Source organism: Pavona decussata, unplaced genomic scaffold (genome assembly GCF_977016875.1).
Source record: "Pavona decussata unplaced genomic scaffold, jaPavDecu1.1 SCAFFOLD_9, whole genome shotgun sequence".
Taxonomy (NCBI): Eukaryota; Metazoa; Cnidaria; class Anthozoa; order Scleractinia; family Agariciidae; genus Pavona; species Pavona decussata.
Genome location: NW_028145432.1, coordinates 2,948,098 through 2,973,118, shown reverse-complemented (window position 1 = coordinate 2,973,118; position 25,021 = coordinate 2,948,098). Strand labels below are relative to the sequence as shown.

Sequence of the window (25,021 nt, the reverse complement as noted above, 5' to 3'; positions counted from 1 at the left end):
GTATGGGAAATAAAATACTGTCGATTCTGAAGCTTAAATAACGCTAAATCTAACTTTCATCCAATAAAATGAATAAAACTGAGTCACCTCCGGTGTATTCTTGCGCGTTTGGGGATTATTTTACCGTTTCGGGCATTCTATAAAATCACTGTTCACAGTGATTTTAGAGAATGCCCGAAACGGTAAAATAATCCCCAAACGCGCAAGAATACACCGGAGGTGACTCAGTTTTATTCATTTTATTGAATGAAAGTTAAATTTAGCGTTATTTAAGCTTCAGAATCTCAATCGACAGTATTTTATTTTATACCGAGTTTAAATTCTCAACAGCTGCCTGTAACCCAATACCGCTTGCTCTAAAAGGTCAATTATTACACGATCTCTAGTGACGCAAGCTTGGACTGCCTGTAAACAAACGGTCCTGAAGGTTCCGCTTCCCTTTTCTCAGTCGTATTGTTGTCATATCCCGCGGATTATCAATTAACGTTCGAGAAGTATTACTTCACTGAGCTGATTAACCAGGGATCATAGAAGGATGTAAACTACTTCGTTTTCTTTCATTTCCTCCTGATATACAGAGGAGAGGTTGGCACGGATCACAGCAGTTATGTAAGTAAGTTTATTCCTCTACTATAAAGAAGTTATCGCGTGTTTAGAATTCGCCATATATCTGAAGCAGTTTGGTTGCTTCAGAGGAGCACATGGTCTTACTCGGTCTCTGCTCCCCTTCTCAATCAAAAGAGTGTTTTGAGGGAAACTGACGGCCAACCTTAACTTGGGAGGGATCGCTTTCTTTTGGTAAAGTAATCGTATGTCCAAGGGTGACTCTGTTGTTTCCGTTTTAGCTATAAGGTTATGCATCTCATGTTTGTTACATACAGTAATTAAAATCTCGGCTGCGCTGAGCTGTCCCTCTTCTTGGTTAATATGGAAAATTATGTTCGGGATGAGTTTGAAAAAGAGACTCACTATAAGTACAGCATCAGCCTTATCCGCCAACAATTACCCTTCCCATTTTCATCAATCCAAAACAGAACGTGAAACAAATGCCCATACCGCGGACTATCAGGTCCATTTATTCTACCGTACGCCACAGATTTCAAGTCGCACATAAACCCATTCGAACCATCCTCACGCTGAAGAAGGTTGTAGCATCAACTGAAACGTCCATTTTATATTTTAAAGTCAGTGTGAACATTTTATACGTAATACAGGATTTTTACATCATGTTAACACATTTTAGTTGGAGTCCATGTTAATTCCAACCAGTTATAAGTCCCTAAACGGTCTGGTCATGCGAGTTAATCGGATTTTTTTTTAATTGTTTTTTTTTTTTTTGGTTTTTGTTGTTGTTGTTGTTGTTGTTTTTTTTTAACTAACTTGCAATAAGCCTAAAGCGTTAACAAGTGAAGAATTTAAAATGTGACTCCTCGCGACATGTTTGTTGCAGAATGTAAAAAAAGAAACTAAAAAAAGTTAAACAGCATTTCAAAATAAGTATAAATTTATCATCCGCACAGAGCAGCCATATAAATTCGGCCAAAAGGATGTAATGCAATCAAGTATATCAGATGGGAGTGGACGCGTGTTTGTGTTGGCGTCTCAAGGAAGAGGAACTACAAGAAGACCTTGGAAGGTTTCCAGCTCTGCTATGATGCTTGACCTGAAGATAGATCCTAACAAGTCAATCGCTGTCAGTCACACCTTCCATTTCATTTCAGTTTCTCTCCATTGTTTTCTGACTAAAAGGGGAAGTTGCTGTCATTTCAAACCCAAAATGTTTGTCTGTCGGCAGAAACAAGTTTGTTATAAATTATCACTCAGTGCAATAAAACTGTCGATGCATCTAGCCAGACACAGAGTAAGCCGGTATGGATTGAAACTTGAAAAATGCTAGGCTATAATGTTTTTCAAGTTCTCGCATATTTGTTTCCAAAATGTGCTAGAACAGACCCAACAGATCACGAGTTGTTCCTTTCAAGAACTGAGTTGAGTTCTTTCCTCTCGTCATTCTAGAATTATTTGGCAGCTGATTGAAGGTCTTATTTCATCATTTTAACAAAAGATATCAAAAACCCCATGATACTTCCCCTTTAAATTGGTCATAGAACACTGAACGCTTTTGGAAAGTGGCAATTATAGCCTTACGGTATTAAAGAAAACAGGATGTTACCAGGCCTTCAATCGTGGCAGCTCGTTTGACAGAGACCAGAGAGCGATTTGGAGGGCAAAATCACGAAATAGTTTATGCACGTGACTGATCATTACCAGGCACGTGACTACTCGCAAGGAAACAGCACGTCACTAGAATACTCGGATATACTTTATTTTAAAAAAAACATAGCAATTTTTTCAGTTAGTTAACGGAGTCAAAACAGTTATTGCATTTCAGTGCTTTTCACAGTTCTCGAACCTCTTGTGAACCGTACGATGCAGATCTAAATCAACAACTCCATTTGAATGCGCACTTTCTACGTAGGTCAGGTGCGGGGGTCATCCATGAAGAGCCTGCGGTTTGGCACTTGTGTAAACTGGTTTATTTCTGTGCTACTTCTGGAGGCCAGGATATCCTTTAACAAATGCTACTTTTCTGGACGAAATTGGTTGTACACTGCTTTTCTTTCGTTCGGGGCTCAAGTGATCCCCTCTGAATGAATGGAATTTTCAAACAAGTACCACAGTGGCTGTCATGGTAAACAGTTTATTACAAACTGGAATTGACAGTACGGTGCGAATGCTTATTTTGTCGTCCCTTAATCTCCAAAATTTCCAATAAAAAGATCAGAGGTTTGCATAGTCCTTTTTCCCCTCTCCTCTTTTCTTCTCTCTGCTCTCTTTTGTACCATTATAATCCTTCTCGGGGCAATAAAACTCGTGATTTGGTGTCGTTTCACTAAAAAGGCTTAACTTTTCATCCGCCACCTTTTAAAAAAATTTGGACAGATCATATGATGATGAACACTTTAAAAGCACTTTTCGTAAAATGACACCATTCGCAGCTTGCTGTATATATATCCCACGCTACGTGCAAACAAGCGTTAGTTCAGACAGGATGTTTCTCAAAGTGAAGCGGACGTAATATCCGGGGATTCATTCGTGGTTGAGATGTTCGGCGTGTGGCACGTACACTCGAGTATGTAAACATTAGAGTGCAATTTCCCTTTTCCCTTATGAAGGAATAACAATACTTGTTCAAGAGGACTGCTGTAAGCAAATTACCAGTTTATATCAGTTGCTGTGCCATCTAAGGTCATCTTAATACAATACAAAGCTAAGTTCGAGGAAGAGAGGAAAGCGTCATGGACTCTGTTGTAACTTTTCCTCTTTTTTCTCAACTTACAGAACTGCCGGCTACCTTAAAAGACAGTTGATTGAGCGACCGAGGTAAGTTATTTTGTCTTTTTAAATCCATCCATCTCCCGAGAGCTACCAGATGTAACTACTTATTAAGTTGATTATATCAGATAACAGCAATGAGTTAACACAGCCGATACGTCAGTTCAATGAGATACTGAAAGTCTTTCCCAAAACTTTGACATGATACTTTCACACGTTTTGACCAAGCCCTTTCACGCAGAACGTAAAATCCACAAAAGCAAGGCAACAGATTGTTGACATTGTGATACACGATTCTAGATAATAAACGTCACAATTCAGTCTGTGATGCTCTCTGTTCCCCCACGGGTTGAAGCTACTTGTAGTTAATGAAATAGCAAAGATAGGGTTATAAAAGCAAAAGGCTAGCCAAGCGAAACGTTGAGACACGATCGAATAAGATTGCATTCAACGGAAACCGCACTTTTTGGGTCGTGTGTACGTACACCTCTTCCCCAGAGCAAGCCTGCGTCTAAGGCCAGCCGATCGCCCTTGCTTCCTTGGTGCCGACCAAAACGAACGCAGCCTATGGGAACACATAAGGGGCGAGGGCGTACACGAATTTTTTTTTCTTTTTTTGAAGGAAAGTTTTCATTTCTTCGCTTGCATTCGTGTGACCGCTGTTCAGGACTTTACTGTTGGTTCTATCTTGCATCGCGTGTCAAACGACGTATGGTGGCGAACTTGTGATTTAAAATTGAGAAGAACACTCGGGGGGGGGGGGGGGTACTCCCTTATATGGGCTATATAGGTATGTGCGGCGCCAAAGGGTATGGTTTTTCAGCCGTTTTGGTCATAAATATGGTATCGATTTTAGCCATTTTGGTAATAAATAGGGTATCGATTTTTGCACTCTAGTCTTGAATTCGTTTTTTAGAAGCTACTTCTTCATCATGATGTTTACGGCAACTGTGTACGTGCCGCAACGGCTTGTCACGCCTTTAACATTGGCCTGGACTAGGAAAATAATTATAAGGCAGGTCTGAAACAGGGTATTGATTTAAAGGTCAGGTCATAAATAGGGTAGGGAAAATCGCAGATTTTAGTCATAAATAGGGTACGGGTTTTGGGAAGCGGGCCGCACACCCCTATCCAATTTTTTTGGTAGTATCCCCCCCCCCCCCCGGGGGAAGAACAAAACGCATGCAGCTGAGTCGGAATATTAATTCCACCCCTGTTTTCTTGTTTTGACTGACTTTCAGTTGATGTTGTTACAGCTTCATCAACCAGATAAGAAGGCATATTTCCGACACTTCCACTTATTTAAAGCAATTTTAACCAGAACATGTTGCTTGTTCTTTTAGGTCTGTGTTCAAAGAATTAGAGTCTAGACAATAATACCATTGCTCCTTAGACCGCTATTTGGATAAAGATATCGCTTAGCTTTTTCATGTAATGTACATTTACGAAACCTTTCAACGGAGTGTGGTAAAACAGCGGAGTTCTGGAAGCGACGGCGAGTTTTTAGAGTTTTATCTCTAGCATTACTTTTTCAAGGTCCGGTAGTTTGCTTCTGACGAACCTTGCCTAGCATTCGCGGTGCCTGAAATTTTACACAAAATAGAATCTGTAGCCTGAGTTTAAAGTACCGTTAGTACCACCACATTACTCAACTATGATTTGCAAAAAAACGGAATTAGGGGTTTCGCCGTTTCAACATTTTTTTTCAATATAGGCATTGTGTTTAAAATCCTGTAAACTATCTGCCCTAAATGTAACCTTGTCTGACTCGATAAGTAGTGATAGTGATAAATAACAATTTGGTGAACTCTCAAATTTTGAAGTTTATTCGGAATTTTGAAGTTTATTCAGTCGTGTTGTTAGACGTCGAGTTTGGATGTTTGAAGTTGATTGTCACAGTTTATAGATTTATATGGGTTATTGACCAAGCTTGTGCGGTCACAATGGTCGGTAACTGGCTAAGTTCTAAGTTTAACGTTTTTATGGATCGGAGAAGAAATAGAAAATTTATTGTATAGCTTAACTGTTTAGGTCAAACTACGAAACGGAGAGGTAAAACTGTTCCGCTCCGACAGAAAATCAGGCTGTAGTACTTTGAATACTATAGTTCACGAAAAACCAAAATCCAGATTTTTGTACAAGAAGCAAAGATTCACCATTCCAAGGAAATGAAATCTTGTTTGCTAAACTCGGCTTGTGTCAAACCGCAGTTGTATGTAATTAAGAAGGGTGCTATGAGAGGAGTTTCCGGCTACAAGTGCGAACTTATCAGCGGAGAACTTTCAAAGGTCAAGTTGCTGTTGAAAAGTTTGCCATAATCAATCTTTCCGAAAGCTTTGAGTCAGGTTTCATCTTGTTCTGCTCCCGTGTATATTCCATTTCGTTGGTCTTGAAGATGAAAGGTTTTCTTTCAATTAAACATTCCTAAGTTTCACCTGTATTTTGGGACCAGGATTTAAAAAAAATTGAAATTAATGTTTCTACTCGGTGAAATTTGATCAACTGGTAAGGAAAGATGGCAATTTTCGGACGTTTGGCTGCTTGTCGTTTTAAAATGAAAAGAAAAGAAAGAAAAGAAAAGCAAATAAAGATAAAAATAAAGGGAGACAAAACAAACAAAAGGGAAGGAGAGGAAAACAGAATAACTTATTATTTTAACACTCAATAGTCAATTCTCGAGGTCATTCAAGCAAATAGCACCTTTTCAGGCTTCCGGATTTGACATGTAAATCGAGATGAGTTTTATTTCCTGTCTTTGTTTCATTGAACAAAGTATTTAAAGTCACCCTGGACAGCTTCCAGTTCATTAATATTGCATTTACTAACCTGTGAATGTTGAAATGCGTCACATTTGAGGAACTGTTGTAAGTAATAACTGTGTATGAATACTAATACTGCCAAAGGAACACACTAACAAACAAACAGTAGGCGGCGTGGCAAGCTCTGTGAGTCAGTTGCTGGCAGGTATCAAAACGTAAGTATTTTTTTCTCTCTAAAGGCGAACGTTCACAGAGTTGAAATCGCAGCAGTAGATGGACACATTATACTCTCCCCATTTGACCTTGACACTGGTTTAAACAATTCATCAAGTTACCTCGGCACTGATAAGACTAGCCTGTGAAGTAGGCGATAGGGCTCGGTCTGCCAGAGGCGAGAAACACCAGGGTCGGCTCGTTCCCCATGCCGATTTTTTCTCTTCGCCCTATGCTGGGGAAAGGCCGATTGACTGGTGTGAAGGCCAAGTGGAAAGAGCATATTTCTTATCAGCCGTTATTGTTTACTTTTTTTAGTGCTGATCAATGAGTAATCGTTATCCTTTGGTAGGACCGGCTAACTAATCATGCCTGACTACTGACAGGTACCACTTCTAAGTACATACAATATACAACATCAACGATACACATGTTATATCTTCAAAAAGGGAAAAGCATAAATCTGTACAAGTTGTCTATTTTTGTTTACTGACCTTACGTACGTGAGTAGGAACCGGCCCGGAAAAATGTTATATGACACCTATTTCAAATCTGCGGTCATTTATTTTCAATTAAATTTAATACAGTTCATTCCAATTAACTAACGTAACTCGGCGGCAGGATAAATGGCTTTTCCAAACATCTAACTATTATAAAGCGGGAGTACAGTGGGATCCAGATACAACGAAGTGCCAAGGGCGTTATGCATCACCCCCCTCCTCCCCCCCTCCCCCGGCCGAACCCCTGGGATCTTTTTTTTTTTTTTAAATAAACTGGCAAATACTCCACGGCCGGGACAGACTATTTGTTCAAATGTCCTGGGGCTGTGGTTCAAAAGTGTTTTACTTTCTTCGTTTCTCATCTTACTTACAAAAACATCTGAGCTAATTCAGACCAAATTTAGTCTAGCTAATTGTAGGTATTATTTCCCGTTTATGTCCTATCTAGGCGTATTCAATAAGAAACCTCCTGTATTTGCCGGTTAATTGGTCATTAAAATAAGCGACAATTCTGTAAGGCGAAAAAAAGTGCGAGGGTCAAATACCCCGGGGGAATTGGGTGGAAGGCTAATGCCCAACCCCGGGGATGGACAGCGCGGGAAAATGCCCCACTACAGCCCGGAGGGGGGGGGGGTGGGCACAGTTGAAATTGACTGATACATTACTGAACGGGGATTCGCAAGATTACTTGAACTCTGCCTATTCACCTGCGGTACATTTTTTAATTCAATTCAAACATTTGAAAAATCTGGACAGTCTCCAATGAAGAAAGATAAAATGCACTTGACTTTTCATGTGCAAGGTCAAATAACAACCTCTCCGGTTCCCTTGTGCCAAAAGCAACAAACGGAACAGCAAGAGCAGATTAACTCACACAATGATGGACCCAAAACCGACCTGAGTAGACTTGGACATGGCATGCTCGTGCACTCACTTAGGCAGCCAAATCGATCTTAGTAAAAGCAAACCAGTGGAGTAGAGAAAGGCAAATGGCAATTAAAATAGGGTGTTGAAAATATTTGCAAGCGGTATAAACCGATCTATTGTTATAGCGCCACGCCGCTGGGTCACACTGAGACTTTTTTTAGTCCACGTGTTTAATTTAGCTTGCCCTCTCACTGTTATATTGTCAAAATAAATAAATAAATAAATAAATAAATAAATACCAGAATATTTAACAAATACAAGAATAAACTAAAGCCTTCAAATTTTCAGAAATTTCCAAATTAGTATGGGTTTTTCCCAGCGTATAAGGCAATGGCATGTTAATAAAGTTTCTATTCTTTTCTATTCTATAAACATCAAACATGTTCTAACGTGGTTCTTAAGTAAAAACGACAATCTTTTAAGCGAGAGATTAGCCTGGATTACCAAGATTCAGTGGAACACATTAATTAGTTCAGTGAGCTTTAGCCGAAGCATATTCATGAGCACAATGCCACGGAGATCTATATTTAGTACCTTTCAGGATAGATTAATTTGGCTCACAGTCTTCTTTTTGTTTTCTTTGTGAAAGAAAAGCTTAAACACCGGGATGTAATAGTGTGGTTCCTCCATGATCCAGCGGAACAAAATGGCCGCGATGATCAATGGTTACCACACATACAAACTCTGTACTCACTACCTGTCGATCTCCTTTTCCACCTTGTGCAAGAAATTCAACTGGGCACGTCAGTAGAGTGGAAAAAAACTCCAGCTGTTAAAAAAAACAACCCAGGGAGAGGAGGTACTCCCAAATATGCCAAAGGGTATTGTTTTTGAAATTTGAGCGGTTTTAGTCTCCCATAGATAAACATTTTCACTATTTTGGTCTGAAAGTCTGAAAATTGGTATGGATTTTACAGCAATAGATGTGGATTCAAGAAACCAAGTTTAAAAATGGGTAGGAATTTTAGAGGTTAGGTCTGAAATAGGGTCAGGGTTTACGAACCGAGCCGCATACCCCCACCAAAAGTTCTGAGGAGTACCCCTCCCCCCACCCCGGGCAAACGACAAACACTACGATAAGCATCAGTGGAGGCCTGGCGGCATTGAGCCCAGGTCACCGGAAGCTCTGCAACAAGCTGATCGCCGAGTGTCGGGTTTTACATATCTTAGCCTGGACACCAACACAAACCCGCTTTTCCTCTACAAGTCTGTTAGGTGGAAAGAGTACCTGGGAACTGATTTGAATATCACACTTACAAGGTTAGTAAATGTTGGAGTTTTCTCTGGTGTTCCTCTTGGACAACCAACCTTCATTTTTTGCGTTGGCCGGTTGAAGTGGTTTTGGTTGCATGTTTCCACAGTCGATCGGTAGTGATGGAACAAATCTGTTTGTTATGTCGATGCCAAATACTCCATATGTTCTACCGGTACTGTGTCAGTACTTTTAGAAGTCGTTGATAAAATAATTATTAACAATATCTCTTACGGTTCCTTGCGGTCACTGGGAACAACCTGTTTCCATTGCTACCGTATTTCATACTTAGTAGCTCATGATCATATTATAAATTGGCAAGTTAAATCGTGTCAACTTATTTTTAAATTAAGCTATTTATCAGTGTTTCTTAAATTAGTCTTGGAATCGGGTGCAGTGGTTTCCGGTATCAGGGATTCTGATGTTGTTCCCAACATACGTAAACAATTCCCACAAGGTCGTGGGTAGTGTAATGACAATGGCAACCACATGCCAAGAGGCTTTGAACACAACCTGTTGTAGCACTTAAAATCAACACAGATCATTTAGCAGAAGAACAGGAAAGGGTTCAATAGGGAGCTGATGAAGCGCATTATCGGGATAGGAAGTGGTTATTTAGCGGAAATCTCGCCCTCAAGGGCTACAGTCAAGCCCTGTTTGACGGCATTTGGAAAACTTCCAGTTTTGTTATGGAAACTGGATTAACATACTTCAAATTATGCTGCTGATGGCTGCTTCAAAAAGATTTCTCCATGCAGTGAAGGTGATGGTCCATTCTTTAAATAATCGATTATTTTTTCCTTTTTCCCGTTGTCCTGAACCAGAAAATTCCAAATAGCCCCAGGGCAAACGAAGTTATTCAGCAGTGACTGATTCGAGGTGGGAGGGAGGGAGACTTTTATTATCCTCACGTTTGTTTTTGTTCTAACCAACTTGAGGCGTTGTACTAAGCTGTGCTGAGGAAAATAAGTGGAGCGCTTAAAAAGATGTTCGCCGAAGGCATGCTAATGTGTGATAACTATGGCCATAAAAGCACATGCTGGTTTGTTCCTCACGATATTAATCCGTTACGTAATAGCGGATTGTAAGGTTTTGTATGGGGAGAAAACATTCGCTATCTGAAGGCAAAAAAGGAGTGATGTTTGAATAAAACTGTTTTGAGTGCTTTTTTTTGTTTTGTTTTTGTCGTTTTGGCGTCGATTCAAAGCGATTCCAGAGAGTCACGAAGATTGCGTGACGAACGTCTATTCATATTTTGTGTTGATTCGAAGTGATCACTGTTTTACAAAACATTCCCGGGAGGAGTGGGTAGGGGGAGGAGGTGTTTTTCTGTATAGCCCTGTATAGGTATGTCACGACAGAAAAGATATGCCCAGTTTGAGATTTTGAGATTACAAGACAGCTCAATGACTCTAAGTATCACCAAAAACAATCTTCGGTCCTTACAAGCAAAATACACGAGCGCGTCAAAGAATACACTACATGAGGAGAGGAGGAGAGGAACACCTTAAAAATTTCATCAGCTTCTTGAACTTATACGCAACAAACGAGACTCAGTTAGAAAGGCTCGTGAAGCTTATTTAATCAACAAAGCTAAAACATTGCATGCTCTTGGTATAAATAGAGTAAGACGTGACGACATTTTTCACACTTGTAACTTGGTCCTAAACAACCAACATTGTCACGCATTTTTATTTTTAAACCTTTATTTGCAATGATCCTTTTACGTTTCTCACCTTAATTTTCCGTTCAGCCCCCGAGGAAGGTTTGTGTTACAAACCGAATTATCGGGCAAATTTGTCATTGATATATTTCAGTTCAGTTCTAGCCATTTTGTTTGTATTTCACCTCCTTCGCCATTTATAGGATCAGTCAGCCGTCTATACATGTATTATGGATTTTAGAGGTCAGGTCTGAGAACTAGCCTCTGAAATCCATACCCATATTCAGACTTCAGACTTGAAATCTCAAAAGGCATGCTCTTTATGTCGGCACATAATTATATAAAATCAACAATTCTGCATATTTCCAATGATTTTTGTTGAAAGTTAATAACACAAAGTTAATCGAATTAGTTCCGAATAGAATTTAAAAGCGTTTTCCAACATGTCTTTGTCACGTTTTGAGTTACTAAATAAGCAATATCCAGTTTTAATTGATTGGAGGGTTGGTAGGGTATGTTGAAAATTCTTTGGAGTCGGACATGTTAACGCTTACTTGTCAGCAAATAGGTTTACACAAAATCGGTTTCAGGCAAACACTCCGACTCTCAAGCTCAACACACACGGAATTAGGGTTGGTATCACAAGGTATGATAAATGCTTCATTTGTAGGGTTGGTAAACACCTTGCCTAGTTTGATTACGTAAAAGTTGTCAATAGAGTAAGACGTGACGACATTTCTCACACTTGTACTTGTAACTTGGTCCTAAACAACCAATCATTGTCACGCATTTTTATTTTTAAACCTTTATTTGCAATGATCCTTTTATGTTTCTCACCTTAATTTTCCGTTCAGCTCCCGAGGAAAGTTTGTGTTACAAACCGAATTATTGGGCAAATTTGTCATTAATATATTTCAGTTATTCTAGCCATTTTGTTTGTATTTCACCTCCTTCGCCATTTATAGGATCAGTCAGCCGTCTATACATGTATTATGGATTTTAGAGGTCAGGTCTGAGAACTAGCCTCTGAAATTCAGACTTCAGACTTGAAATCTCAAAAGGCATGCCCTTAGTATGTCGGCACATAATTATATAAAATCAACAATTCTGCATATTTCCAATGATTTTTGTTGAAAGTTAATAACACAAAGTTAATCGAATTAGTTCCGAATAGAATTTAAAAGCGTTTTCCAACATGTCTTTGTCACGTTTTGAGTTACTAAATAAGCAATATCCAGTTTTAATTGATTGGAGGGTTGGTAGGGTATGTTGAAAATTCTTTGGAGTCGGACATGTTGACGCTTACTTGTCAGCAAATAGATTTACACAAAATCGGTTTCAGGCAAACACTCCGACTCTCAAGCTCAACACACACGGAATCAGGGTTGGTATCACAAGGTATGATAAACGCTTCATTTGTAGGGTTGCTAAACACCTTGCCTAGTTTGATTACGTAAAAGTTGTCAATTGGGTGCCCTAAACAATCTCAGGCAAAACTCCGGGGCTTAACGTCCATTTTAGATGGTAGAACATGACATTCAGGAACGGCGGGTATTCAGCGAGTTAATGTCACGGTCGCAAGCACTATGGACACAAATGATAGATCAGAGAATTAACCCTACAGTTAAAGCGAACCCATGAATTTCCCACTGAGCGTTAGCCCTAGTAAGGAAATGGGAGATTGCAAGAGGCAAAGAAAAAAATCTTTGACCTTGGCGGGAATCGAAACCACGACCTTCGAATTTGATCGTCTGTTGCTCTAGCGACGGGAGAAAGTCGTGAGTGATCGATCATGGTAGTAATTACGGCATTGTGAATGTGAGGGGTATAATCGATCCTTTGCCGCTAGCACTGAGGACATCGATGACAGATCAATTAGAGGATTAACCATGCAGAGTTAATTCTCTGGTCTATTATTCAGCCAGTTGTAAGGTATACGAAAACATTTATTTATCACTGAAAAATCACTAAGCTGTACAAATCACAAGCTTTCAATTAAAGTTGCAGCGAGGAAGGCCAAAAAGAGAGAGCAAAGTATCTTTACCTTTTGAGAATCCAAGCAATTTATTTGTTTGCAACAATACCAGCCTAAAGATAACATAGTACTTTGTGAATAATATATATAGTGCTATGTTATCTACGGGGGATAAGTAAAAAGGCGTAGCCTGCTATTGCCTGCATGTTGAAATTGTGTGTGTTACTCTTCAATTTTTTAGCTGGTCTCTGTAGGTTCGAGGTGACGACAATGTGAATGGCAAGTAATTGGCACATGTTTTTCCAAAATATGGACAGTCACGAAAGTGATCAGCGATCGAAGTCTGTTTTGATTAGTTATCTCATTCTGTTTTGAGTAATTACCGAACGTCAATCATGCCACGATAATACAGTTTTGGTTTTACGAAAAGTCGATTCAGTTCAGGGTGTGTTTTCAGCTGGCCTACAAGTGGAAAGCTAAGATCTGATGAAAAAGGAATAAAGTTGATTTAGTTGGCATATACTAAGCAGACTACATTTTTTAACAACACTTTAATTTATTGTGCCAAAACAATGCAGAAGTAGAATACTTGTCTCCTTTCCAACATGATAGATTTCTTGAGGTTTTCAAAAGGGTCAGGAATTTCATCTTCGACTTCTAGTCCGGGTACCACCATTGAAGCTACAACAGGTGTGAAAATATCCACTCAAGTTTGGAACGAGGAATCTCTAAAATGGGGCCGGAATCTTGAAAAGCGGGAATCTTTCGGAGCTGGAAATAATATCTCTAAAAGGGAAATCTCCTAAGGCCCGATTTTTTAAAAGGGAATCTTTTCAGGCCGGAATCTCTAAAGGGGGAATCCCTTAAGGCCAGAATCTCTAGAGGGGGAATCTATTTAGGCCGGAATCTCTAAAGGGGGAATCTCCTAAGGCCGAAATCTCTAAAGGGGAATCTTTTAAGGCCGGAATGTCTATAAGGGGGAATCTGTTAAGGCCGGAATGTCTATAAGGGGGAATCTGTTAAGGCCGGAATGTCTATAAGGGGGAATCTGTTAAGGCCGGAATCTCTAAAGGGGAATCTCTTAAGGCCGGAATCTCTAAAAGGAGAATCCCTTAAAGCCGGACTCTCTAAAGGGAGAATTTCTTAGGGCCAGCATCTTTAAAAGGGAGAATCTGTTAAGGCCAGAATCTCTAAAAGAGAGAATCTCTAAATTTCCAGTGAGGATAACTGAAGCGAGAACGAGTGTGTTTGCAGTTTTTGTTATATTGCCCTCGTGCTGCTGTCGTTGCTAGCTTGTATTTTTGCTTTATGCCCATGTTGCTATCCCCCCTCCCCCATACCTGTGACTCTTTCGCCAGCACCAAGTGTTGATAGATCATAAGACAACGCAACAAAAACATGAAAACATCAAAGGGATATCTGCTTTAATTCTAAACCATAAAGCGTTACAACTACAACAATTTATTCTTATGTTATATATCTAGTGATAATAACAACAACCGTCAAAATTAATTATTATTGTTGGCAAACGCTGTAAATGCGAAAGGTCTCATAGCAAAAACTCTACTTATGAATAGCCCATTACACAGTATAAAGATTTAGAAAACCAGTAGAATGAGAGAAGAAACTGCCGGCTGTGATACATACAGACACTTGTGGCGCAGGCAAATTTTTAAATCACTTTTCTAGAGATGGAGCCGGCTTTTAGAGATTTGTCGTTTTAGAGATTTCCCGTTCCCATTCCTCCGTTCCCAGTTTCATAATTTAGAGATAGCCAAACGTTTAATGTTAACATAAAGATCTCATAAGATTCTTATCAAACATTTTAGCATTGAATTTCAAGAGAGGATCAGTTTGCCCTCGGATTACCTTTTGTGGAATTTAATCATTACATTTTCAACGCCCAGAATTTTCTCACTAAAACGTGCTACCAGATTTCAAATTAATCAGATGGAGCACGTTCAATGAATGTTTTTCATTTGAAAAGTTGTCCAGTACGCTGTAGACAAATTTGGAAGCTATTTTACACCTCAGTTACAACAATGATATAAATGAGGGCAGATATAATTTAGTAAAACCGAAATTACTTCACAGGAAAATGTAGTGGTATCCTAAGTCATGTAATTGCACTAATTATTCAATATGAACTACATGTATAAATATGGTTGCCATTATTTCGCAAGTTAGAAAACGAAAGTTCAGCTTATATAAGAGCGTGACTATTGAAAGCGGAGCAATTGCTAGCAAAAATGGTTAAATAAATGGCTCTTTGGTGTAGGTTGCATGGGGGAGGGGGAACGGAGAGAGAGACTTACGGGCTACTGAACCAGATAGATAGCGCATTTTGTTTGCATTTCTATGTACAAAACAAGCCCATGTGACTCTCGGTCATATAATAACAACGATGGCCGTTTGTAAGTGGGTCAATCCCTTAAACAACACTTATCAGCACTGAGACACACGTACCATCCCCGTGGTATGGCCAATACCGTACGCATGCGCACAACCATATCACCCGGGCAGTGGCAGCCATGGACACCTGTTTCGCCCTTATTGGGGCTCATCAGCATGGCATAGCCGTCGGGTCAAGAAGCGGGCGTAAACCCGCGCATCGAGACCCTTTACTGCCGAGGCGAGTGCATAGCACTCCTTTAAGCGCCAGCTCCACCGTAGGCAAGTGGTAGCTGTTGGTTGAGAATCCTTTAAGACACCCGTGATTTGATACATGTATTGTGGACAAGTCGAAACCTGAGGTTCACAAATTTGACACCTCATTAAAGACCAGAAAGGTTTTCTTCCTCTTTCCATCAAATAAAAATTGCGATATACGTAGTCTAAAGAGATTTGAATAATTGCTGTAATATAAAGAGAGGAAATGCTCCTTCTTGGGCGTGGGAAGTTTCAAGAAATTATTCAGACATTTTTTAGAGTTGATTTTAAGATTGAACATCATTTCATTCACGCTGCCCGGCATTGTACTCCTTTGCAGTTGCCAGCAAACAAAGAATTTGTGCAAGTATTTTCGCCGAGACAAAGAGAAACCAATAAGCCTACAACAATACTTAAAATCTTTTATCTCAGTTTCAGAAATCTGATGACAGCTAACAGCATGGATGAAAAGATTTTCAAGCTCGTTTTGTTGATAGCGTATTCTTCAAGTAGTTTGGCAGTTGGCGCTGACGACCGTGCAGGTATTTTGCTCTTCGATTTTTCCTTTTTTACTCGGTTTTGGGTAGATCGAAACAGCGTGCAAGCGGACCTGCTTTAGGCTACATCCAATCCAGTGTCCGTCAGTGTAAGATTTGTGTTTAAAAACCTGACACTGGCAACTTATAGTTGGTTCACATATGACACAAGCATAAGCATCAGTACAGGTATAAGCACAAGGATGTTTACACGTACAATCATAACACACATGAGTAACACGTTGAACGGAAAGTTCGTTAAGGCTGGTTCTCATATAATCGTTACGATCGTTACGATCGCTATGATCGCTGCAAAATGCGACCAGCGATCTCAGCGATGATAACGATCGTAACGATTGCTTTGATTCGCATATGATCGCCACGATCGCTAACATGTTTCTGAAGTTATATTTTTGTGTTGAATTGTGGGATACAAAGTCCAATGTTGTAATGACTTATGGGATATTTCCAGTCGCTACGATTGGTACGTTTTGATCGCTATGATCGCTACGATCGCGCAACACCGATCACTACGATCGTCGAGATAGAAATTTTTCTTTGTCAGCGATCGTGATCGCTGTGAGCGCTACGATCATTGAGATCGCTATGATCACCGAACAGAGCGATTCTCATATGATCGCTGGTCGCATTTTGCAGCGATCATAGCGATCGTAGCTATTATATGAGAACAGGAGCCCATTTAAATGCTCCTGATGAGAACCAGCCTTTAGAGATACGTGGCACTTGTAATTGTATAAGTGGTAGGATATAGGATAGATATTAATGTACAATAAATGTCAAGAGCTACCAGAAATGTTTTAAAACAAAACGCAGACGTTTAGGATATATAACCCTTCTTCAGTGTGGAAGAAAACCGTTACAATACGTATTTCAAATGGAGGTGAAATCTCTATTTCAACACGAGATCTCATGTTGTAACCCGAGATCTCCATTATACGGCACGAGATCTCGACGATTTGGCTGCGGAGAAACGCCGAAACGAGCGGCGAAGCCGCGAGAGGAGCAATAAGGAGGAGGCGGTTGAAAGAGTCGCACAACATTGGAACCTCCATGGTATTCGTCCCTCTGCAAATGAAGACGCTTGCTGGACGACCCGATGTCTAATATTTTTTACCTTAGGCTAGTCACACAACGTCATATCTTAATCAAGTTCCTGCAAATGAAGTGGAAGTTGCAGTGGACGTTTGTTGCGAAGAACAGGAAGACGATGTTTCAGACATCTAAGATACATTTGCGGGCATTTTAATGATTGAAAATGCTCTTAGAATGCCAGCAAACACGCATGAAGCATACAATATTACGTTTACAGCAAACGACAGAAAGGCAGAAATGACCACGTGACCATGTTTATCATACATTCGCCGCTCGCTGTTTTCAGTTTTCCAATATAATTGAGTTGTTTTGCGTTACCATCAAAAGCCAGAAAATTCAGGGCCATAAAGGAATCGCACAAACTGTGCGAAGTTCATCTGCCGAATCTTAAAGACCTTAACCTTTTACCAGAAGAATAGTCAAGTGGCTAAGGATAGCCTTTTCGCGACCGAATAATGCTATGTCTTGCGATAAGTTGTGTCCGCATATTTTTGGGGTTTCATTCGGCAACCATTTTAGATTTGCTGCTTTGATAATGCAAGTAATGATAAAGTGGTTTCCTATCTACCTTTTTACTATCAAATGCGTCCAGTACTTCATGGTCAGCATCTCTACTTTTCAGAAATCTGAGCACCTGAATCAAAGAAACCTATCTTTAGAATTATTTTCTAAGTACTCACTTCATTGCTTAAACGAATTATTTGCCATTGAAGGCCCTTGTTAACACTACATCTCAAATCGAATCATTATTTCTTAAGGTGGTTCTTTAACATTTCTACAGTTTTTGCTGGTAGTGATGTATATTTTTGTACATAGTTCTGGTTATTTCAGCCCCGTGAAAATATCTGTGTTCAAACATAGCTTCGAGTACCTAAGTCCTTATGCTTTTCTAAAAACACCATTACAACTGGAAAATCCCGTTTCCATGGCAACCAGCAGCTGATACATCTGTTGATTCCTTCACTCCTAGCTAGTTTCAAAACGGGTATGTCCGAAATTCGCGCGGTAAAATTTCGTTATTTTGTGTAAAGAAGAGAGAAACTCCGAAGTATCTCCTCGTAAAGTCACAAAAATTCTGTACATACGTTTGGTCAATTTCTGCGATTTTCCTTTTTGCCATTTATTGCAGTTGTCCATGTATAATTTTCGAGTACAAATATCAGCTAAATCCTAGCAATGAGCCAATTTTCAGAAAATTCACCGTGGAAAACTCGTTATGATAGCCTTACTTTTTAGGCTTACTGATTGGCCTTGTTTAATTTCGCGCGCCAGCATAATGAAAATTCACGTATCAGTTAGTAAACTGCGCGCACTCGCGCCATTTTAGTACCCAGTCGCCGCGCGCCAAATGACTGATATTGCATGATGCTGCGAAATCTTATTGCTTTACTGTAAGTTGTGTTCCTAAAAGTATGTTTCATTATCTTTAGTAGTTTCACAGTGATTTCATCATTTTGACATGCTCCGAGTTAAATATAATAGCCAAACTCTCGCATATAAACAAAAACAAAGGTGTGGCTGGGAGAACTGCGAATCTCCAATCTAATAAATGAAAATTGTGCTGGGCCGAAATTATCCATTTCCCCAACAAATCTGTTGATAATTAAAAGGCATTCTTCTCCCAAGAAGAAGTCATTCGAAAAGGCTTTATCAATGTTACTTTCCAGCTACAATCTCTAGTCGATGTTTGTGTCGTTATGCAAAAGAGCTTTACAATTAAAAACCTTAAACACTTATAGCAGACAATTCGCACCCAGCGACTTCCTTTCCTTTCCTTTCTTTATAACAAAACCTAAGCTCGTAAGCTTACTGGTAACGTATTTCTCCGCAGAATGTGATTCACCCCTGGCCTTGTCAATTCCAGATGATAGATGGAGCGCCTCTTCTACAGCAGACCCCGATAAGTTCGGTCCTCATCTGGCGCGCCTCAGCAACACTGCTGACACTGTAGGATGGTGCTCTTCACCAAAAAGAAAGAACAAAAGAGCATTCATACAGGTCAGTCTGGTCCAATATTTGCTTATATAAAACTGGAATTCTGGCTATAAGTAACCTTTTCGAACAGTTTCTTACATAAACAGAAGAAACGGCAATGCCAGCTGAGTCCTCGTCGCTGCGCCTTGAGCCAATTTTTAATCCCACATAAAAAGGTCTTAAATGCAATGTCATCTTAGGAGTCTGTGTGAAAGGGGAAAAGTCTTGAGTCGTTAATGATATGACATATTTTCGTCTCACCAAGAAGTAAGAGGATGAACTTACGATTCATGGTCAATACTATCCCTGAACTGTACGTAAAAATCAAAGTTTTCTTTTCGTTTGAATTACACAGCTCGACCTAGGACAGAACATGCGTGTTACCGCTTTATCCACGGACAGAGTTCGGGTAAAAAACGAGTCCACTGGAAACTACAGCATTATGTACGTGTCGCAATATTTCCTGGCCTACAAGCGCGAACGAGACATGAAGTGGAGGCGTTACCATAGGAACGACGTCTCCGTTACGGTAAGATTCCAACTGTATTATGCCGTTTCTTTTCTCTTCTTCTGCTTCTTCCATTACTTCTTCTTACATATTTTTTACTGCGAGAATCCGAAAGTATTAACACCCTTTTTTCCACATCCCGTCACGCACACACCACGTAACAAAAACGTTAGGATCGTACATATAGTAAGCCAGTAAGAGCCCATACAAAACCATAAACATAAAATGATACTTGATCAACCCATAGTTGTAGTTAGGTCTGATTTTAATATTGTTTCCCCAGCTGCAGGCTGCTTTCTTTTTTTCTCAAGAGTCTTAAAGGTCTTCTGCACATACATCCATTCATACATACACGTATCGAGGTACAAAATAATATTAATTAAACCAGCTAAAAGAAAAAGTAATTGCTGTATTTACATAATTATTGTAAAATAGGACTAATGAAGTACTATGTGATTTGTATTAAGATAAATTATAAAATGATCTTAAAAACTAAATCAGCTATAAGTTTTTTTTTAAGTATTTTCAGGTCCGTAAGAATTTTAACCACTACATAGGTGGTAGTTACAGCTGTCAAATTAAACACTACTAATTTTTGACACAAATTTTCTGACGGTTGCAGCGGTTCTTAGTTCATTGTGCAAGGAGTTTCTGGTTTTGGTCCGTAACATCTAAACGTATCAAAATATGAAAATGTACCAAAATAAACAATGATCTGAAAATGAATTATTTCCTAAAACTAAACCTCGAGGACAGCGGTGTCACAGTGAAAAATCAAAAATTGCAGCCTACAACGTAGCCTGGGTGCAAACGTCTTCTATTTCCTTTGTTGCACTCGGAAAAAGGAAGTGCAAATATGAGACGTCTGCACGCCGGCTACCAACAACGCTATGTATGTTTTTAATCTTTCATAGAGAGTAAAAGGTGCCGATAAACATCAACTCTTTTTTTAGCATTTTTGCAAAATATTAGGGTAAAGGTTAGAAATCAAATTTACTTCACAAATCACAAATGTGATACCACCTTATTTTGCAGACGATTTGGCAATACGTCTTGCAAGAATACATAAGTTACCGCTTGCTGTACGTATTCTTTTCGGTTTCGTAGCAAAGAAGCCGTGAGTCTATCCAAGGTATCCAGTTTTGAATGTGATTCCTTCTCCGGCGTGGATAATATGGACTCATAATCCCCTGTTGGATTTTTAGAACAAAAATCTGTTTGGCTTTGGATTTAAACTAAAAACATCCGATTTGGATTTTTAAAAAGAAACGCACTCCTTTTTGGATCTGCCACGGTTCTACCTTGGGTGTCCATTCTTTTGTCCTGCCCGCTATGGAGTGTCTTGTGTCTTTCTCTATAGGAAATGAAGTACCCGCGAATCATTGGGCAATAAAATAATAAAATGACACTGGAGGAGTGGAGAGAAGGGCTATGTGCAACGGCCTAGTAAATACTTACACAGGTAATTTTTGTTACCATAGGTAATAAAGTCCAACAGCTCTAGACTTTACAAGCATCGCTTACTGACTCCTCGCATCGCTCGCTACATTCGACTTGTGATTGATGATGGAGTTGGAGACAGATGGTGTCTGAAGATGGAAGTGCATGGTTGCCCTTGGACTAAGCACGGTAAGCAATGGGCAATTAGCTAAAATTGTGAAAAATAGAGGGGAAATCAGCAACGAAATACTGTCAGAACTTCATTATTGCTGTTGTTTTTTCTTTGTTTTGTTTTGGGTTATTGATAATTAGGGAAGCAAGCGCGTAGACCAAGCAGGGGCATTGCACATTGAACTCGAGGACCAGTGGTGTGAATTGTGACCCCGGAAATAGTTATTTTAGTCCCTAGTTTGTTATCAAAACGATGTTGTGCTCCAGCAGTGCTTGGGTTATATCTCTGCCTACTTTGTATACGATTTAACCTTCCGTTTTTTTAACGAATTACTTTTTAGATGGTTTAATCTCGTACCGAATATCCCAAGGAAATCTCCGAGCGAACAAACCTGGGTGGTCGTCATTGCGAGATAAAGGCTACGACGGCACAAGACTCGCCTTCGGAGCGAAGGTTGGTGTGCTTTACGATGGACTGGGTCAACTAGCGGATGGAGTAATAGGCCACTTTGCTGACTGGAATGACACGGGTAATCCAGACTGGATTGACTGGATTGGCTGGCAGGACACCGTGACCACTGAACCAACTGTTACCTTTGAATTTTCCTCGCTTCGTCGGTTTTCCAGTGTACGTTTCCATATCCTGAACTTGCCAGGTCTGCATGAGAAGATGCTGTTTAGTAAGGTTGTGCTTTCTTTTTCGAAAGACGGCGAGTATTTTGCTTGGAAGACTATTTATGAACCCAGCATGGCCAAGAGGACGGCCATGTGTAACAGGGCATTTTGGATTGTGGTTAACCTTGAAGGACACGTCGGTAAGGATGTGACGTGCGATTTTCAATACTATGGCTGGTGGGTGCTGATCAGTGAAGTGGAATTTGAATCAGGTGCGTGATTCTAGTCGCTCAGCGGGCCAATCTGTTAGTCTGTCAGTCAGTCTGTCTGTCAGTCAGTCAGTCAGTTAGTCAATCAGGCAGCCAGTCGGCAGATTGGTCAGATGGTCAATCGGCAAGCAGTCGGTCGGTCGATCACGCTGTCAATCATTCGGTGAAACGGCTGGTCAGTGAGTCAGTAGATAACTCAGTTGGCAGTCCTGTGTGTCGGTGTCATTTGGTCGGTTGGTAAGTATGTTATCCAGTCACTCCGTCAGTCAGTCAGTCAGTCAGTCAGTCAGTCAGTTACAGCCCGTCGTGTGGTCAAACTGTATTTCTGTCGGTAGATCTTGTCAGTGAGCCTGATGACCGATTTTTTTCCTTATTCTTTGCTCGATAGTGGAGACATCTCCTGGAGATGAATCAGATACAGGAACAAACGTTTCTCCCACCACGGCCAACGGTAGCGTGACTGTCATTGAAACAACAAACGAGATAAATGTGGATGGTGAGTGCAGACAGCTTCTTTTTTCGAGGTCCATGTTTTTGTCCTTTGCACACAGTGGTTAAAGTAATCGGTAATCATGTTTCTCACCCACCAACAAAGGAAAACTTTTTTTTTCTTTTTTCTCACGATAATGCAGCAAGAATCTGAAGAAGTGAAGCCCCGGCTAAGCAAAAACGAAACATTCGTCACGACCCAACCCTAACTTTTTCCAGATGTTATTTCTTGATTTGAAGAGTTGCGATGCAGAGGGTAATGGCAACACCTTGTCATGTACATTTTACGGCTCCCACGGCAAGTCTTATGCGTCATTGATATTGTTTACTAATAACGTAACGATCTCTGTGCCGGTCAACATGTCTTGCATACTTATTCAGAGAATTTTTAAATTTCTTTCTTCACAGAATCTAGTAAAGACATTGGCTTGGAGGAGGGCTGGAATATATTCTTAATAGCTGGTCTCGCCGCAGGAGTGGTAGGTGCGTTACTGTTGTGCCTCCTGGCCTTGTTAATCTGGCGTCGCCAACGGCGACGTACGCGCGCCGAAAATCCGTTAAGCCACCTACCAGTCAGAGTCATAAACCCCAGCAAGAAAAATTCACTGAACCGCCGGAATGATCCTGGTCCTGCGATGCGTTTTGAAAAGCTGAAGATGTTGGAAAAGGATGAAGAGGACGAAGAAGAGGACGATATGGATTTGATGTTTCAGAAAAGCAACTTGAATAACGCCAGAAACATGGGACTAAGAGATGAACTACTAAAAGGTGAGCCACGCTTGTCGTTTAACCAAAGGTCTATAATTTTAAGAAACACTATTTTCTGCTCGCTGTCTGTTAATTTTGTCCCATGTCTAATGAGATTGTACTTTTAAAAAAAATTGTTCCCGAGAAAGCTACTAAACAGTAATTTTATTTGTACTTTAACAGTCTAAAAGTCAGCCCTCTCTGCTGAATTAAATCGCTGATGAAAACGCAATACATAAGAAACAATCATTCTCTTTTTTTTTTTCAGCTGATGAAAACGCTGCCAGAAACCTCCGCCCTCAATCTAGGGAGATGTCCCTGGAAGAAGAAAAAGCCGCAGTCCTCGCAGAAATGAGAAAAGTCAGCGAGAGCAGTGAAGATTAAAAAAATTCCTCTCCACGACGCTTTCTACATAACATTAGGTTTCACTCGTCCTACTGACATAATGCCTGCCAGTGAAAAAAGACTTCTGCTATTTTTGTAACGACACTAAAATTCGGTAGAATTGGCTGTTTTGGCAATTTTCTGCGAGTTTTTCCGCGCGGAAAAGTTTTGTTCGAACTGCTCCAAAATGTCAGGTTTGACTCGTCTGGTGTTCTAGACTTGTCAAAAAGCTGGCAAAACATGAAAATACTTTCGCAGATATAACATTTAATTGTAGCCGCGTTAGTTTAACATATGTAGTTAGCTATGGTTAACGATGAATGGGGCGTTTCTGCGAACTATACCATAAAAGTTTCAAAATTGGTTGTGTTTGATAATAGAAACAGTTGAAACCAAGCTAACAGCTTAAAACAACTAACCTTAAAAATCTTGATAGGCTTACTACGAAGGGAGCTTATTATCAGAAGAAACGTTTGAGATTATGGGGTCCTATATTAGGAACTGTTACGTTTTTTTTTGGAAATGTCTACTTCACTAGAAACCAGTAAAATTTTCAGAAATTTTTAAATGTGTTGAAGGCTATTTATGTCAAGTAAAGCGGTTGATGAAATATATGTAGGTTAAGTTGGAGTTCTCCCTTAGCACGACAGTTTCCACGGAATTACCCGTATTTAGAGTCGCTTTGCATGAGTCCGTAAATAGATCTTGTAGTTTATCCCGTTTTCATTAATGTAAATTACTTAAAAAAGGGGGATAAGGTTGTTGTTTACTAAAGCATGGTTTATTGCTTCAATTAAGGAACATCGGAAAATATAGATCAAGGAGTTTTTCTGGTACTTAATGTGTATCAGTGATTATTAAATTCTCAGCCTCGGTTATTGCATTTCTAGCGTTCTGAATGGTTCACTAAATCAAGGTTATCAGCTCATATACCGTAGTTTGACCTTATATGGAAAACGAATGCCCCAGGTGTCGCTAAGCTAATTTTTTTTTTCGGTATACAGACGCATTTCCTTAACAATGTCAACAATCCATTAAAGGAGCTATCGTTTTCGGGAAAACGGCAATAAAAATTGTAAGAATGAAATAAGGTACCTCCAAGACCACAGGTCGTTTGACCACGGGTCATCGTTCTGTCATTATACCGTTGTAACACGTGCGCATGCTTAACGTCAAAACGTACCACAGACCGTACCACACGGAAGAAAAAATGAATAAATGTTCATATATATACATGGCTGAATCTCAGTTTAAGTAGAGGTACCACTACGACAGGGTTCTGTCTCATATGGTCTAGGGGGTATGTCAAATACCTTCTTGAGATTAAAGTGCCCAAAAGAGCGTCTATGTTCGTTGAAGCTGTCTTTTAATCCAAATAATTTTTTTTCAAAAATGAAAAGTCTACATTTACAGCAAACCTTAAGGTCAGATCTTGGTATCTGACTGGCCGTTTTCCTCTCAACGCTTTCCGAGGGCTATACTTCAGCCATTTTATCAGAGC

The 25,021-nt window shown here is 39.9% G+C and overlaps 1 protein-coding gene across 10 annotated transcripts; it reads left to right on the top strand.

Moving 5' to 3' along the window:
- The first annotated feature begins 428 nt into the window (after positions 1 to 428).
- On the top strand, positions 429 to 24,751 carry LOC146488563 (discoidin domain-containing receptor 2-like). Of its 10 annotated transcripts, none has more exons than XM_085118365.1 (10): positions 429 to 609; positions 3,343 to 3,384; positions 15,707 to 15,816; positions 18,755 to 18,921; positions 19,253 to 19,426; positions 20,887 to 21,034; positions 21,358 to 21,903; positions 22,289 to 22,396; positions 22,798 to 23,157; positions 23,405 to 24,751. In XM_085118365.1, the coding sequence occupies exons 3-10, from the start codon at positions 15,720 to 15,722 to the stop codon at positions 23,518 to 23,520; spliced, it is 1,716 nt and encodes a 571-aa protein (XP_084974491.1). In that variant the 5' UTR covers positions 429 to 609; positions 3,343 to 3,384; positions 15,707 to 15,719; the 3' UTR covers positions 23,521 to 24,751. The 10 variants fall into 10 exon arrangements, with proteins under 10 accessions (XP_084974491.1, XP_084974506.1, XP_084974498.1 ...); XM_085118380.1 differs by having other exon boundaries at positions 429 to 613; XM_085118372.1 differs by lacking the exon at positions 429 to 609 and adding an exon at positions 2,458 to 2,475.
- Positions 24,752 to 25,021: the final 270 nt, after the last annotated feature.

Bases quoted from the DNA above. Each gene is read 5' to 3' on its own strand.
- LOC146488563 (XM_085118365.1), top strand. From the start codon at position 15,720: ATGACAGCTAACAGCATGGATGAAAAGATTTTCAAGCTCGTTTTGTTG. The intron at 15,817-18,754 runs GTATTTTGCTCT...ATTTCTCCGCAG, and splicing joins TGGCGCTGACGACCGTGCAG to AATGTGATTCACCCCTGGCC. The intron at 21,904-22,288 runs GTGCGTGATTCT...TTTGCTCGATAG, and splicing joins TGAAGTGGAATTTGAATCAG to TGGAGACATCTCCTGGAGAT.